The 17,262-nt window shown below is 41.8% G+C and overlaps 1 protein-coding gene across 3 annotated transcripts in view; it reads right to left on the reverse strand.

Annotated features, from left to right (window-relative positions):
- Positions 1-2,725: 2,725 nt before the first annotated feature.
- The window catches only part of LOC148039851 (uncharacterized), a 175,176-nt gene continuing 160,639 nt past the window's right edge, over positions 2,726-17,262 (reverse strand). The window contains exons 10-13 of one of the 3 annotated variants that reach the window (XM_087694602.1): positions 9,319-9,412; positions 8,782-8,859; positions 3,508-3,641; positions 2,732-3,429 (exon numbers count right to left, since the gene is read on the reverse strand). In XM_087694602.1, the coding sequence (XP_087550728.1) occupies positions 3,306-3,429; positions 3,508-3,641; positions 8,782-8,859; positions 9,319-9,412 (430 nt within the window). In that variant the 3' untranslated portion in view covers positions 2,732-3,305. Of the gene's footprint in view, positions 3,430-3,507; positions 3,642-8,781; positions 8,860-9,318; positions 9,413-17,262 lie in introns of all 3 variants that reach the window. The other 2 variants (XM_087694609.1, XM_087694618.1) reach the window with 2 other exon arrangements.

Here is a 17,262-nt window from a genome sequence, read left to right on the forward strand (position 1 = left end):
TGAGTGAGATCAAAAGTGTACCATTGATAACACTAAACAACAATGTAAGAGCAATTAAACTACCTAGTTGAACTAGGCCCTAAAGTTAAACCATTAATAACTATATTCTAACTTAAGATGACATTTGTTACAAAGAGAAATCTCGATGGACTCTCATTTAAAAAAGCTACACACAAAACCTTTGCTACAAATCTTGGACTAAAATAGGACTACTAGTACTTAGGTCTATAGTAACTAATGTCAACCCATATAAGGGACAACCAAATTCACACTTAAGCCAATGCAATATTATGATAAACAATGGAAAGGAAAGCACACATGCATTGTTTCATTTTTTGCTTGAACATGAGAATGTTGAAAAGAAAGTAGCTTAAAAAGCAACTTGAGCAACAAAACGAGTTGTAATGTGATCTCTACACTTAGGAGAATCCACTAAATCTTGAAAAAATGATCATAGCCTTCAATTGGGAAAACAATGTTAATCATGAATAGTTGTTGCCTTGTAGTCATGTTGGAAAGCAACTTAAGTAATGAATGAGCCATAATGTGACCTATGCGCTAAGGAGAATCCACTAAATCTTGAGGAATCATCATGGGCTTTAATTGGGGGAACAATGCCGATCATGAAAAGTCATTGCATTTAGTCATGAAAAAGTCACTAGAGCATTTAGTTGAGGTATTGGAACAATGTCAATCATGAAAAGTCGTTGCATTTAGTCATGAAAAAGTCATTAGGGCCTTCATTCAAGGTATTGGAACATGTACCACAATTCCTTAGAACTTACCCTTGTTTAGGGTTTTAGTTGCTTAATGTAACACATACGAATCAAAGTCCAACCTGTTGACAAATGTTTCTATTCTCATAATGCATCATCAAGCAAAGGGTTGAACTTCCTAAGCCAAAGGGCATCTATAAAGAATTTGATATACCTACCAAACAAAACAATATTATAATCACTACTATCATAAAAAACCTCAAGGATTGAATTGAAGAGACATGGTATCTTTGTTAAAAAATACATATGGAAGCGATCTTTGGCGATTGCAATGCTATATTCTTGTCATATTCTTTTATTTTTGTAAACACCATTCCCTACATTTATGAAACTTTTCAAAATATCCCTCAATTTTTAGAAACTGCTAAAATACCCTCCAAATTTGATCATAATACAATTCATCTCTCCATTTTGGCTAAAATTCAAAAAGTACACCTCAATTTTGGAAACATTTCCATTATACCCTCATAATTTTAGCAAAAGGTTCTGTAATGCTATAGTTTGTTGCTATTTGGGACACTTTTGTACCATTAATGTGGATGATACAATGAAGATTCCTTATGATGTTACATAATGGTCAAACAAATTACCTTATAGAGCATGTAAACAAAAACATTGTGCTTTAACTTGCTTGTGATGATTTCTTTTTGAAAGGCATTGAAGGGGTAGATCATTTGCGTGGAGTGTAGAATGAAATAAGAAAGCTCTAGAAAAATTTTAATAAAAAGATTAAACATTGCTTTCACAATTTTTGAAATTTGAGGAATGTTTGGGGATCTCCAAAATTATTATAAATATTTTGATAATTTCCAAAAGATCGGTATATCCTCAATTTTAGGGTTTGATAAAAGCTTAGGTTTTACAAATTTCTTACTTTATGGCCAAATGATGTCAACATGTTTTTCACTGCCAAATTATAAACAAAGATTCTCTATCTTTCTTTGGAAGGATCTTTTTGTGGGTGATTCACCACACCTATATTATAAGAGGTTATAAAAACTTCTATACAGAGTGGGTGCGAGAGAGCCTCCACACTATCTCACACAAGCATTTAAGAGGGGGGAGAGTTGGGATTGATGGTTGGAAAGAAGAGACACTTTTTAGATCAATCTTGGCCGTTCATTGAAATGTCACATTGCGATAGTAAACTAGGACACATAGGACGATCAAAAAATTAACACAATTGCCAAGAAATTGAAGTCATGAGGATAAATAACTTAAAATTAGCCTTCAAAACATGTCTATAGCATATGTTCTACTAGTTTAGAAATATGCACCGTATCCATGAGGTCATGGGTTCAAGCCCCTTTAAGTTTTCCTTTTTGTGCTAATTCCTTCAGTCTTTTTATTTGTCCCTAAGTTTTTTGGAAGCGGTCTAGACTTTTAGAAGCAAACTATCATATAGTATTAAAAATAAAAAAATTAGAGTTCAAGCTTCTACAAATGAACTATCGTATTGAAAAATGTTAATATTTTGTAAATAAGAAAAAATTAAGGAAAAATAAATAACTTAAGAAAACAAAAAAAAGGAAAAAATTTAAGGGATTTAAACCCATGACTTTAAAGATTCATTGCATATTTCTAAATCCTTATACTACACACATGCATATGTTTTGGAAGCAAATTTTGAGTTACTTGTCATTTGATAGTTGTGTCAATTTTCCAGTCGTCCTAGATTACTTTCATGTCCTAGTTTACTTGCACGATTTGCCATTTCGACAAACGGCCAAGATTGATTTAAAAGGTAACCCTTCTTTCCAACAACTCTCCCTCCTCTTAAAATCCAGTGCAAGATAGTGTTGAGGGTGAGAGCGAGCTAAGTACTATTAAGGAAGAGTGTTAGTTGGAGAGAGAATTTTGGCTGTAAGCTAGGAATTGAAAGGGTGACACACGGGTATGGTTTGTAGGAATTGAAAGGGTGACACACGGGAATATAAAAGTTTGAAAACAAGGGCATACTTTTGCTGCGCGAAGGTGCAGAGAAGAAACCACTTATTGAACCCTTTTAAGGCATCCAAAAGAGACCCTGAACCCTGGATGCATGGGCTGATGGCATGCAAGGTCCTCAATAGCCAATTTGCAAGACTACTGGCCCGTCTAACCAACCTGTTTTAGGTAGAAATTTTAGAATATCAGCAGTCTTCTCGTGCTTGCAAGCTGCCACAATCCCACGGCATGCACAGGTTCTCAGGATACCCTAAAGCTGTGCCCCGATCCTATTAGAAAAGAACACGCTCTCCCCCCAGCTAGCTCCTTTATGCTGAAATTCCCAAGCGTTGCTGAACAAGGAGGATATCATTCTACATAACACTTAGCATACTGAAAGATTAAACAAGCCTTGTGAACAAGGAGAGAATCATTCTACATAGCACTTAGCATCGTGGGTACGCTGATGCAGTATGTTCAAAGAACTCGACATAGAAAGAACGGAGTCCCCTCCATTAATCATACGGATAGTTACCTCAGGTAAACGGAAAGACATCTAAATAACCCGATGTCAATTGGTAATGAGTATGTTCTGCTAAAGAATCAGCGAGGAAGTAATGACTTCAAGTTTGCTGTTGAGTAGGCCCACACAGCTAGAGCAGCAGCACACTGTTGCAATTGATCTGGGGATAGTTTGTCAATTGTATCTGCTTCTGTGTGATGATACCTGCAAATATAAGATGGGTGTGTCAAATAGAAATAACTACAGTATACTCAGAGATTACATGTACCTTGCAGGACTCACCAAAAATAGGCACTCTTGCCAGAATCTGGCTCGGAGAAAGGTGGATGGCTGAAACCTAAACAAGGGTTATTTGCATCATTGCCTATCCTTGGATCTAGTGTGGAAAAACTTGCACAAGGCACTCCTTGCTGACACTGCAGTAAGGAAAATCTAGTAAGCTAAGACAGCTATGCAAAGTGACAGAGACAGAAACAATACTTCAATAAGGAAAAGTTTGCAGACTGTCTAGGTTGCAATTGCTGCTACATTATCAACGTTTGTGCCAGAATGTTTAGTGGCAAGTATAATCCTGATACAAAACAATTTTGAAACAAAAATTTCAGGCTCTGTAATGGGAAAAGTGCAGTTTTCATGCGTAGTGTAGTGGAAGATATCCTGTAAAATTGGGAAAGTCTCAATGCAACTCCTACTTGTTATCCATGATGCATCTAAGCTTCCCCCCCACCCCCAAAAAAAACCAAAAAGAAGAAGAAGAAGAAGAAGTTGAAAGTAACACGATGTATGGCATGCATGTTCCACCCATGATTTATCATTCAAAGGCATACCCCAACTAAAATCATGGAAAGATTCAGTTATGTGCCCATCATAGCTAGGAGCTTTCTATTTTTCCAGTACTGGTTTGCTTCATTTCATTCATTCATTGTGAAAGAAGGTTATATACTGATACTATCAGCTGCTGCTAAGGGCGGTTGCACACTGCACTGGATGGCTGGGGCTGTCCGTAAACTGCCACAGAGTTACACATAGTCAGACTCTGCAGCCAAGTTCATCATGAGGCTGTTGGCCCACTGGTTAGAGCCTAGAATGAACCCTGTCAGCCAACAGTTCCACTTTTTATAAATGAGTCTTTGTCAATTTGTGACTTGGGCACGGATGCATACCTTGGGCAGGGGAGATCTCTTGCTCAAACTGTCCGTTACCCAAAAAATGCAGGCCCAATCATAAGGTGACACGTTGATCTTACACCCCTGCTATTTTTGCACTACTCCTCCGTCCAGGGCACTGGGTAGTGTATGACTAGCCAAAAATATGCAGAGTCTAAAACTTGTTTTCCTACCTCTAGGGTAAAGGGGCTAATAAAGGGACACTTAACAGTTGCCCATGGATATTTATAAGTTGTTTTAATAGTTAAACTATATCCATCTTTGACAAAAAGAATTGGGGCATTGATATTTTTATCCAGTAGACTCAGTTATGAATGAAGGCTTCAGAAAGAGTGACAATGATGTATGGAGATCTAGACCCTTCTCAATTGGAGTAGCAGCTAGTGACTTGGATGAGAGCTTATAGGAGATTAGTTCCTTCTTCAGGGAGGAAGCCATGAGGAGGAGAGAGGGCCTTTTAGAGGAGAGAGATGCCAGAGCATCATTGGCTGCCTTACAGAGGGGAGAGGAGAGACAGCCAGGGTGCAAATGGACAGTTTATGAGGATGCACATCGCCAAAGCAAAGATCGATGCTATGAAGGAAGCCAAATCAGAGTATAGGTTTCATGCAAGAGCTTCTTTCTCGACTCAATCTAGTGACAAGGTTAACACAATTTTTTTCCGCACAGGGCCAAAACACTCTAGACGGGGTGTTAGGAGACTCGCGAGAGCATTGGAGGCGAGATAGGTGGCTACACAGTACTACACAACTTTACTTGGATCCACTATTAGGCCCCTAGGTTATGAGAGGGATAGAGAGACGGTATGGCAGAGCAGAAAAAAGGTGATTACAAACAGGATGAGCAGATACTTGATGGCCCTTTTTGCAGAGAAGGAGATGCAAAAGCCATTTCTGGCACTATTCTTAGGCAAGTGTCCAGCAGACTAGATAAGTCCGTCTTTTTGAGCTATTGGGATCTCACTAGTGTTGGCCTCAATTCAACTTTCAAGGAGATCATGGCATCAAGGGTCATGCTAGAGAGACTTTCCGAAAGATTGATACACCTCATTCCCAAAGGAAGTGGAGATTGATTGGGGATCACACAGTGGAGACTGATTACTTTGCTTGGAACTGCCTATAAGATCCTTGCAAAGGTGATTAGTCTTAGATTAGCCCCATTGATGCCAGATATCATCCACCCCACAGAGACAAGTTTTGTCCAAGAGTGTAGAATCTTGGACATCTTCACTTTCTAGGAATCCACAACTTTGGCTCGATCTAGGAATCAGGACCTTATCGTGCTATTTCTCGACTTTGAGAAGGCATACAACTGTGTCGACTGGGAGTTCTTAGAGGGTACACTGTCGAGGATGGGATTCCCAAAGTAGTGGGTCAGGGGAATAGCAGCTCTCTACTCAGCTCATAGTCCGGTTATGATCGGTGGGGCACGAGGAGACAATTTCAGCATTCAGAGATCAGTTAGACAGGGCTGCCCACTAGCCCCCTTCCTATTCTTATTCGTAGCAGAGGCCATGAGCTCCTTCTTGAGAGACAGATCTACAGGTATTAGAGGCATCAAGTTACCCATCCTTGAGTTTGAGGAGCTTCTGGATGTGGTGTTTGCAAATGACACAACAATCTATCTAGATGGGGATGAGAGTAACTTTAGGGCCTTTGTACCGGCCATGGAGATATTTTGTAGAGCAGTAGGTGCCTTGATCAATTGGCACAAGTCCTATGGATTTTGAGTATTTGACACTAGGAAGCTAGAGTGGCAATCACATGAGGACTTCACATGGATTTCCCGTGGACCGTAGGGAGATATCTTGGATGCCATGTGGGGATTGACATTACTTGAGATGAGCAGTTGGCACCTCTTCTCTTGAGCATAAGACAGAAGCTTCTTTATTGGAGCTCAGTGAGGCTCTCACTATCAAGGAGAGTAGTGGTCACTAACCAAGTCCTTCTTGTGACTATGTGGTACATCACTTCCTGTTGGGCATTCTCTAGGTCATGCATCGACCAAGTTAAGTGCCTTATCAGGAACTTCATTCGGTCCAAAGGAGACGGGAACCCAACCAAGATAAAGGTTGCAGGGGATGTCATCATACAACCTAGATCCAAGGGAGGGTTGGGGACCATAGACCCAAACATTCAGAGCAAAGCCTTGATGGCTAAGCTCATTGTTAGGGGTTTGCTTCTAGGTGAGGAGCGTTGGAAGAAACTTTCAGTAGCACAGCTACAAGCTATGACACCTGCACACGAAGGACCATGGCAGCCCAACAATAGAGATTTGTACTACTTGGGCTCCACCAGCTAACCCCCCACTATAGCCAAAGAAAAGAGATGGTATCCTCTTCTCTTCAATAACCTCTTGAGAATAGATTCCGGCCACACTCTTGGATAGAGGACATACTTATCATGGGGGAGATTCTCTTTAGAGGTTGTTGTATCAATGGGAGAGTGGTTTGCATTCCAGGAGCTACCACACGAGGCTCAAAGATAGAGACTATAGGGGCTCAGGGGAGCCAAAGTAATGATTGAGGCCATGACGGAGGGAGTTCCACCAAATTGGCAGACAGATACAGACACCTCTCAAACTTGGATCGGTCTCTTCTCTAAAGGGGACATTCTTCTAGCAGTCTTTGCGACTAGCAAATATAGGACATTTACTTTTATAATTGAGGAGGATGGCCATCTCCAGTGAGAGGACCTCGACCACGTAGCATTTATTGGTTGCTCCACACAAGAGGATCAGAGTAGTGGCTCACTTCGAGAGGAAGTGGCACATTGACCCAGACCCAACCACCTCTCTGGTTGATGGATGGATATATCGAGCTTACCAGAGGAGACCTGTGCAAAGACTACAATGCAACCCAAGAGAGTGGGTGTGGAGGGATCCATTTCTTGATAGACATTGGGATGTGGCCTTCTTTGGCTACACTACCAGGTTGGGGAGGAGAATATAGACGAGGAAGATCAGAGAACAGCCAGAATCCTCCTCTGCGTAGAGAGGGAATCACAAAGGAGTTCCAAGGTGACTTTTGGAGGAGGCTACATGATAGCTTCAGGCCTAGGAAGATATCTCTCTTTCTATGGCTTGTAGCTCACAGGAGCTTAACAATTGGCACATGGCTTGGATACAGCAGGGACCTGGTAGCATGTGCGAGATGCAGTGATCCAGTGGAGACACAAAGACATTGCCTATGGGACTGCCCTAGAGCCCATGAGGTTTGGAGAAGATCCCTCAGAATGGTATTTCACAGCACAACAGAGACCATGGTGGTTACCTTGGGGGCTGTAGCATGGGTCTCACAGATAGAGGCCCAGCATGTGGCTATGAGGATGTTCAGGGGAGCTACTCTTTTCTCATCATTGGACAGCATCTGAGCAGGATTCCCACTCCAGATTACTCACAGGCACAGTGGACCCAAGGACATTGCCATAGATGGGAGTTGATTGCTAGTATCATGGCCTGATATATTTGGACTGCAAGATGCTGCAATGCTATCGACCTTCTAGATGTATCCACAGCAGAGACTCTATCAAGGATTTTGACAGAGATCATTCACATTCTCTGCAGGAGATGGGAGAGGATGCAGGGTAGCTCTGAGAGGATGAGGAAGAGAAGAGAGGCTTTTCTGCAGACATGGGACTCAAGCACTTTTTTCCACACTTTTACTTTGTATTTTACCTCAGGTTATTTGCCGGGGTGCTATTAATAAAAATTTCTTTTCTTGGGAGAAAAAATGTCAATAACATTGAAGATTTGTGTCTTACAGGGTGCTAAGCATTGATAACATGTGAAAGGCCTTCCTGCAGACGTAGAACAACCAATCTGGTGGCCCCTCAGATGGTCTAGCATTATAGCCCATCGAATTAGTTGTTCACACAAGGGCAGAATCCTTTGGGGCCCTTTTTTTTTGTTTACGTGGGGATGGAAAAAAGGGGCCTGGGGGGGGTATATAGATGTATCGTAAACAGATAAGGGGAACTTTTTAGCCTAACCACATAAAGAGTGTACATCTGTGCAGCACATGAAAAATCTTATTTGCCCAAACCTAATGATTAAGAATAGCTTTTGAAAAGTCAAGTCTACTAAATCTACGAGACCCATACATCATAGGTCTTTGTTACTGGACCCTGGTTTTTCTAGAACAAGGTGACATTATATAGAACTCCATCCTTGCTAGAGAAGCACTGCATAAATCAGCTTCCAGAATCCCTTTGCTGCACGATAAATATTCACAAATGCAATTGGGCCACAGAAACCATGTACTCTCTTGTTATTTGGTCACTCAAAAAACTAGTAGAGTCATAAACAGTATTGTCAAATAGAGCAGCATTTCAACACCATTACATAAACATCTAGAAACACAATCATCTTGACTAGCATTCAACAGTATTACCATGAAAGATATGTCTTCTCCAACATCAGTACCAGAAACATTCCCTGCTCCAAGGCTTCCAAGCAGTTCTTCTCCCATCTATAATCTCAGCAAAGTCTAGCATGTCAGGGGAAACTCTACCCTTGCTGATCAATTGAGTTGGAAACAAATCTTGATCCTTATACAACATTGCAATAACAAGATCAAAACAATGGCGCACACAACTGAATCAGGAGGCGAGAAGCCTCCCTTTAGAAAGTCAAGTGAATTTGCCTTATCAAATTATACACGAGAATTAAACATGGAGAAATACAGCAGTTGACATGATTCAAGGATCTCATTTAGATAATATAACAGCCTGCACAATCTTGGGCAACCTTAAATGACACCCTTCCACCTTTCTGAAGCAACTAAAAGAGACACAAAGTACATCATAAACGAACATCTCAAACACTTCATTACTTTGTCCAGGCAATGACCAGCTATAGGCCGGCAACAATTTGATGGGCAAGAAAAGCTGAAAATTGAATGCAAAGTTCCGAAAGGCTAGAATAGTACACTTGTCAAAATTGATCGTGCAGCATCCGAACCATTGAATGAAATGCCGTATGGTGAGAAATTTCCTGAATCTGTCTCAATTGCAATGCTTGTCCTACAACACACGCAAACCATGAGTTTGAATGCAAAACAAAAATACAGCTTACGAGAATCAATGGTATTTTCTAGCTTGCATAAATCAAGGGAGGGATGATAAATAGAAAAATCATCCAAACAAAAAATTCCAATGGTGAACTGAACTCTTATGCAAGCAGCCAACATAGAAAAGAGACTATGGAAGGAAATGATTCTGAATTGCTGATCCTTGGATTTGTGGCTCTTTCTTCAATTCTTTCCCAGTTTTGAGTTCTTGGTTTTTATGATGAGGGGCATCTTTCATCTTAACACATTCATGTAAAATGCTAATACTGGGTCAAGAAACCTCAATGTCTTCTTTTTGGTAATTAATCAATTATCATTGAGAGAGAGAGAGAGGACAAAATCTAGAGTACACCTAAGTCTAATGTCATCTCATCAGTAGAGTGAAGATAACATTAAGATAAGAAAGTGGCCTATGAAACAATGCTGACAATAACTCTGCAATGGGACTATGCTAGAGTATAACAATGTCTAGTGTTGTCCCATCAGTAGAAAGAAAAGGAAAACCTAATCTGACAGAACTATTTGTTACTAAAACTGTGATGGAGACTATAAGTTGTAGCTGATCCAAGGGTCTGCACATGATCTCAGCTATGGTGCAGTCCCTAACTGCTCCACTGATATGCTTAGTGGTGGGTCCTCGGTCGTGATAATGGCTTTGATTCGGCTGCTGTGCAGCCTCCTCAAATGTGGTCCTAGTAGACGAGATCATTGTGCTCAATGAAGTGAAATAGCTCTATCCAAAGTAACTCTACAGTGTGGAAAGGAAGGTGTTTGGCAGGGTAGCTCTGTCTTTGCTAAGCTAATAGTGTTAGCAAGGACTGATCTGTAAAAAAAGTCTGCCACAGCTCTCTGTGTGGGTCCCTTTGGATGGGTTGGCCTCGTATCTTGTAGTAGTGTGCGGTGCCTTTGGAGGTCCACAAGGAAAGAACCGAGGCATCTTTGGTCCAACATGATGAAGAGGCCCCAAACCATCGCAAAAGAGGCAATGGTATCGTCCTGATATGTCATAATGTGTTGTACATCTGCATATGTAGTGCTCCTCTATCTCAGGCTCTCAGCCACAAAGCTGGCAAGTCCTATCCTCTACTAGAGTATCTATCTATTTGCTTGTCTCCATGTATAGCCTATGAGAGAAGGCGTGAATCTATTTGATAGCAATCCATATGCTGTGGAAGAGATGGGTGTCCATGTAGGCTAGCCGAATAGTGAATCCATCATCAGAGAGACACAAGAAGTGACTCCGATAGAACTACACCCTTGATCCTAGAGGGAGTGGTGAGTGGATCCATGTCCTCGCTATCTCAATCCTCAATATATTAGTTCTAATCGCCTAGTTCAACTTTGATTGGTTGCAAGAATGTGTAGGGTAGTCAAGGCTGTAATCAAAAGGTGAAAGGTGGTCAATATCCAAACCTTGTCGGCTCATCCAAATAGTCATCTATGAAAACCAAGAGTTCTTATCGCCTTCTGTTGCTAATTGTCTAGATGAGGGTAATGCCAATCTAGAGTATCTATGATGCAAGAGATCCCATAATCTGTGCCAAAAAAAAGTCGCTCTGTGACTATAGGTGCTGCCCCCAACTCTACTCTGACAATGGGATGTGGGGTGGAAGGCTTACCCCTAATCATGCGTGCTATCATCATGATCAATAGCCTTTCTATCCTATCCTTGCCATCATAATAATCTCTTTGTTTTGATCTGATTTGTGAGTGGGCTAAAATGCCTTTGGTGCAAACTACAACCCCATACCTCTGTTGCTCCATATAGTAGTGTAGGTATGACTAAGATGTCAAACAACCATAGTTTGGTGCGAGACTCCAAGAACTGTATCTGAGTGTAATGACTTTGGAGTGCCCCTAGTGCTACATAACATCGTGCGAGACTAGCCTTTGATACCCCTCTCAATGTAAATCGTGGACCAAAGAAGGTGACTCCTAGATAGACATACATAGTTGTCGGGTATGAAAGGTACGATATGGTACGGTACGATAAAATACGATACTAAATGGTACCTTAAGATTTTATAAGGTATGGTACGATATTAGTACGACAAAAAAATAACTTGATTATTTTAGACAAAAGATAATAGAATAGATATTTCAAGTCTAAATAGCAATGCTATTAGAGCATATAAGATGAGTACTTGAGAGTAAGATGCCACAACCTAATGTGGAATGCGCAACATGCGCTACTGCTACCTACAACTTATAATTGCATAGACAGGAGTGGATACATCATACAAGCATGATCATACAAATAAGAGTACAAATAAGAGAAGTGTGGGCTTGAGAGAGAGAAGGTTGAGAGAAATTGTTTGAATCTCAAATAACCTAATCTCATGGGAGAATCATATTAATATAAGGAGCATTTAGCTCGTCCCAAAGTGCAGTTCGAATGGGAAAGATGCATCCATTAAGTTGGTACCTTAAGGTACTAATACATAAGGTACGGTACCTAAAGTATGGTATAGTATCAAACCTTTCATACGTGGTACTAGTGCAACTAGAGAGAGGGAGAGGCTAGAGAGAGAGAGAGAGAGAGAGAGAGAGAGAGGAGAGGCTTGAGAGAAAAAGAGGGTGTGAGAAGTGAGAGAGAGAGAGAGAGAGAGAGAGAGAGAGAGAGAGAGAGAGAGAGAGAGAGAGAGAGAGAAGAGGACTTTGAGCGTGATGGCGGACCTTGAACCCTCGTGACCTAGCGACTAGGTCGTGCTCTCTGCGTAGCCGCTGAACCCGTCTGTACCTGCCGTTGCTGCGTCCGTTTGTACCTGCGCCCGTCTGTACCTGCCGTTGCTGCGCCTGTCGCCGGTACCTGCGCCCGTCTGTACTTGCGCCTGTCAAACTCTGCCCGTCGCTTGTACCTACGCCCGTCTGTACCTGCGACTGTCAAACTCTGCCTGTCGCCTGTACCTGCGCCCTTCAACTCTGCCCTGTCGACGCCTGCCCTGTGCCTGACCCCTTGACGCCTACCCCGTTGACCACACAAATCTCTTGTAGAAGACACAACTCTCTTGAAGGAGGCACCATTCTATATGTATGAGTGAAGCAAAAGGGATAATCTCTCTTAACTTTCTTCCACCCTTTTATAATTGTACTGGAGCTCTATTAGAATTGATTGATGTTCTCCCCTCTTTTCCAATGTGTGTAGAAGCTCTACCAAAATCCAATCAACTTCTGCCTTCTTATCTACACGTACATGGAAGCTCTGCCTAAATCCATGAAGCTTCTCTTATCTTTCCCACCTCTGCACAAAACCTTTACCAAAATTTACATAGCTTTTTCTCTCTTCTTCTCCATCATGTGGATACTCTGTCAAAATCTACTAAGCTTTTCTCTCTTCTCTAAAACCATGTGAAATCTATTTTTTCTTTTTTCCAAAATTGTGTAGAAGCTTTATCAAATTTACTTTAAACAATGGCCCCTAAGAGACATTGTGAAGGAAACAACATTGTTTGGGACATGTACACAGAAACACACCAATATAAAGGTAGCCAACTACCAAACATGCAGGGATACATGTGGGAAAGTGCATTTCATCCAATAGCTAGAAAACCAAGAAGCACTAGGGGTTCTGGAGGTCTAGCCATACTATATTGGGAAGACCTCAAAGGGATGGTGTAAGTAATGAAGAGAGTTGATGATGCACGATAATTATGGATAAGGATATATGTAGGAAGACTATGGGATATATTCACTGCAATATGCTACTTTCCTTCCGCAAACTTGACCTATGCGACATGAGATGGATCTCCCTTTGATGTACTTTAGAAGGATATTATGAGATATGCTAGCATTGGGAGCATATTCTTAGTAGGAGATTTCAATGCACGCATCGGAGATAGACAAAGTGAATTTTATATGCATGATAATGCCATGTTCAAAGAGATTGACATAGATGAAGTAGGTCTACGTAGGAGAGTTCAGGATAAAGAAGTGAGTATCTATGGGATACATCTATTCTCTTTGGGAAGTGCACATAGACTAGCCATATTTAATTGTCTACCACAATGGCTAGGATTTGATAATTTGACACATTGGAATCACAAAGGAGGGGCAAGTATTGTGGACTACTTGATAGGCTCACCGGCATTGATACCAAACATCCAAAACTTTAAGGTATCTACGAGACCAATTGACAGTGTTAGATCATGTTATTTGGAATTTTGTGCTCTCTTGTGGACATATGCAATATGGAAGACCATGCCTCTCTAAACATCCCAAATACTACTTTGTAGAAGACACCTCACACATCTACAATGGTTCTATATAGACTAGTTTACATACATTGGACTTAATCATTGGAGGAATGTACAAGGGACTTAGGAGAGGCCATACATATATGAGCCATGCATACATGCCCACACATCTTGCCCCAATATAGACCTGCATGCTTTAGTTCTCCCCAAAATAGCTGGTACAATGATGAATGTAAAGTTACTTGGGCTCGCTTACAAAGAGAAGTGGGGCTAGGCACTTGGACATAGTGTCGAGCAAGGATGTTCTTCAAATGCCTTGTGCAGACTAAGAAGTGAGACTACTTGACAAAAGTAGAGAAAAGATATATCAGCTACTTTTGGGATGGGATAGCAAGAGTACATGGAAGATGTTTCATGAAAGATAGCCCCCCATATAGACTACATCACTAGATTCTTGGCTTGACTATGGAAGACAAGTCGTATGATATGCCAAGTTAGCCACTTATGCAGCCTCCACAAGCTTGTAGGCCAACACAATGATTTTCGTCACCTAGAAAATGAGCAGGGATGCAATTTATATAGATTACAAAATGGGAGGGCACAGGATGAGGATGGGTTAGTGGCCAAACATTTCTCACATACTTGTGACATGCTAGCACCCACACTAGCACGTGTTCAATAGAGCATTATGTGAGGTCGAACAAGTCACAATACTATAATTCCAATCTTTAAGAGTGACGATCCTTTGATCCCAAGTGACTATAGGACTATCAGGATTAACCATACTTTGGCCAAGATATATGGATATATATTGGACCATGAACTCAGTGAGTGGGCTAAGATGTAGGTAGGGCAAGAGAGCCCAAGGACAAGCAGGTTTCAAATGTGGATATACCACACGGACCATATCCTCACACTCAAAGCCATTATTGAGGAGAGTCCAGCTTGAGATAAGAGGATCTATTGCTGCTTTGTGGATTTTGGCAAAGCTTTTGATAGAGTGCCTTGTAGATGCATTATTCAAAGGCTGCAAGATATTGGAGTACCAAAGGGTATACGATGGGGTGTCTATGCATTATATGAGATAGTGATAGGTCATGTATGGGCACTTGAGGGGCTATGAAAGAGAATTGACAATACCACATGAGTGAAACAAGGATGGCTACTTTCACCCAAATTGTTTGGTTTATACATAGATGAAGTGTTTGATTACAATGAACGAGACCTATAACTATAATAGTACTAAGGTAGCAAAATTCCTTGTTGGGTAAGTTCCAACCTGCATGTAACTGAGGAGGTAGAGCTAGCCTAGTAGGGGTATTGATATCAACATTATTGTATGCAAATGACATTGTTCTCATTTCGGATTCACTAGGGGGATTGCAACGCCACCTAGATGCTTTGCACGCCTTTTGTAGAGACAAACACCTCATGATAAACCTTGGGAAGACCAAACCATAGTCTTCAATAATCTGGTAACATGGATAATTTGATCCATGCACAAGTTCGCGTTTGGAGGAGACAGTGTGGAGCGTGTGAGGGAATATGTCTACAGGGTTGTCTCCGTATGTAGTACAGACTGATCCGTACGGTACGGTACGGTACGTGTCCATACGATTTAGTACGAAAAAATGGGCGCTTCTTGGCCACTCTACTTTAAGTCTACAACTTTCTTTTTTTCTTTTTCCTTTCTTTTTTTTTTCTTCTTTCTTTCTTATTTCTCCCCCAAACCTCTCTCTCTCTCTCTCTCTCTCTCTCTCTTTTTCGTAATGGATGTTATATTCTCTCTCTCTCTCTCTCTCTCTCTCTCTCTCTCTTTCGTAAAAGGTAATTGTATTAATTACGAAAAAAAGGTACAAGTTTACATGGTTACAAGATACACGAGGGCTCTAAGCCAAGGTGTGTAAGATCCCAGTACTAAGCCACAAAAAAGTTACACAAGTCATGGCAAAGACCCAGAGGAAATTGCCATATGCCAGGGAAGCAAGTCCTTGCGAGGGAGCAAGTCCAAGTGCCGAATGAGATCTATCTGCCAATGCAAGAGACCTTTAAGCTGGGCAATGTGTCTCGGTACATTAGAGGCCGAATCAAAAAGAAAAGCATTCCGAGTGGTCCAATTGTGCCAACATCCCCAGTATCTGAAAAAGTGGAATAAGATCTTCATATGCAACTGTGGCGGTGTGGGGTATTTTGGCCGCACAAAAACCCAATCGAAAGGGGTCAGAGAGGACCCCACCACTGCACGCCAAACCTGTCACAAGAGCGACTAGATATTCTTGGCGAGCGGGCAAGAAATAAATCGATGTCGGGCCGATTCCACAGTAGTGGTACAGAAGAAACAATTGCCATTCGAGATTCGACAATTGGAAAGGGCCGAGGCAAGAGGAAGACCACCAATCATCACCCGCCAAAGAAAGACCTTACATTTGAAAGGTGTCTTATCCAACCAGCCCTCCATCACAATTGCCTTCCACCATGACTGAGATTTCCGCAATCCCCATACAGTATTAGCTTTAACACCCAGCTATTGATGATCTTTAATCAGAAGATAATACACTTAATTAGCAAAGGCCTTTTCCAGATTCAACCGGCCTGCAAGGTCTGAGTCTTGCCAAGGACGATCAACAGCAAGGGCAGGAAAGGGTTGCCTGCCCTGAAGCACTAACAAAAGCTATTCCCATAAGTCATGGTATCCACACGGGATTTCGAAAAGTCTCTTAGCCGTACGAAACGATGCGAAGACATTACGATTGGCAAGGGTGGCATCCGCAACTGAAGTCACACCCAGACCAGCCATGTGGTTAAATTTTGGTCTGAGCTCATGTTTATCTTCCCATGAAAGTAATCTCGAGACTACCAACAATTCCAGTTGAAAGGAGTTCGTATGCAAGCGGTCCTCGGCTGGATGCCAACGCGCCTTTTGGAGCACCACTTTCCAGGAGCCGACCAAATGCAGTAACAGAGAAGAGGAGGGGCTGGAAAACCGAGAGTCTGCATTAAGGACATGCCACCAGGAGCCCCGAATTTGTGTATTGCCATGCCGAAGCCCACTGTCCTCAAGAAAATAACAGGCTATAATGGTCCACGGGTGATGATCCACGCATATAGCGCGAAAAAGAGACCAACGAAGAGCCAGCATATGAGTTTCAGCATCCAAAATAGCTCCACCACCCAGGCGTTTGGGGGTACATGTATGTGACCATGAAATCCACGAAATACCTGCGTGCAATGAATCCTTCTTCCATAACATGAAACGAATGGGGCGAGTGAGAGCCTTCAAAGTAGTAGGAGTCCACGGCAGCAATGGCAAGAAATATGTGAGCATTGGCAACATAATTGTCTGAGCCACTTTGAGGCGGACATGGAAGGGCCACGCTTGCGACTTCCAATACATAAAACTTAGCTGCCAGTTTTTGTGAAATCCACTCCAGTAGTTGCTTTGGCCGAACATCAACACCCAACGGGTACCCAAGTTGCGTGACAATGGAGCCATGGGGAACAACCTGACCCTGCCAGTCCAATGACTATAAATCCGACTCCGTGCAGCTGAGAATAGCTGATTTGAAGGCATTGATGTGAAGACCCGAAGCATGACCAAAGAGTGTCCAAA

This window comes from Lygodium microphyllum, chromosome 2, assembly GCF_053477565.2.
Source record: "Lygodium microphyllum isolate KBCC chromosome 2, Lygodium_microphyllum_v1.1.10, whole genome shotgun sequence".
NCBI classification, from domain to species: domain Eukaryota; kingdom Viridiplantae; phylum Streptophyta; class Polypodiopsida; order Schizaeales; family Lygodiaceae; genus Lygodium; species Lygodium microphyllum.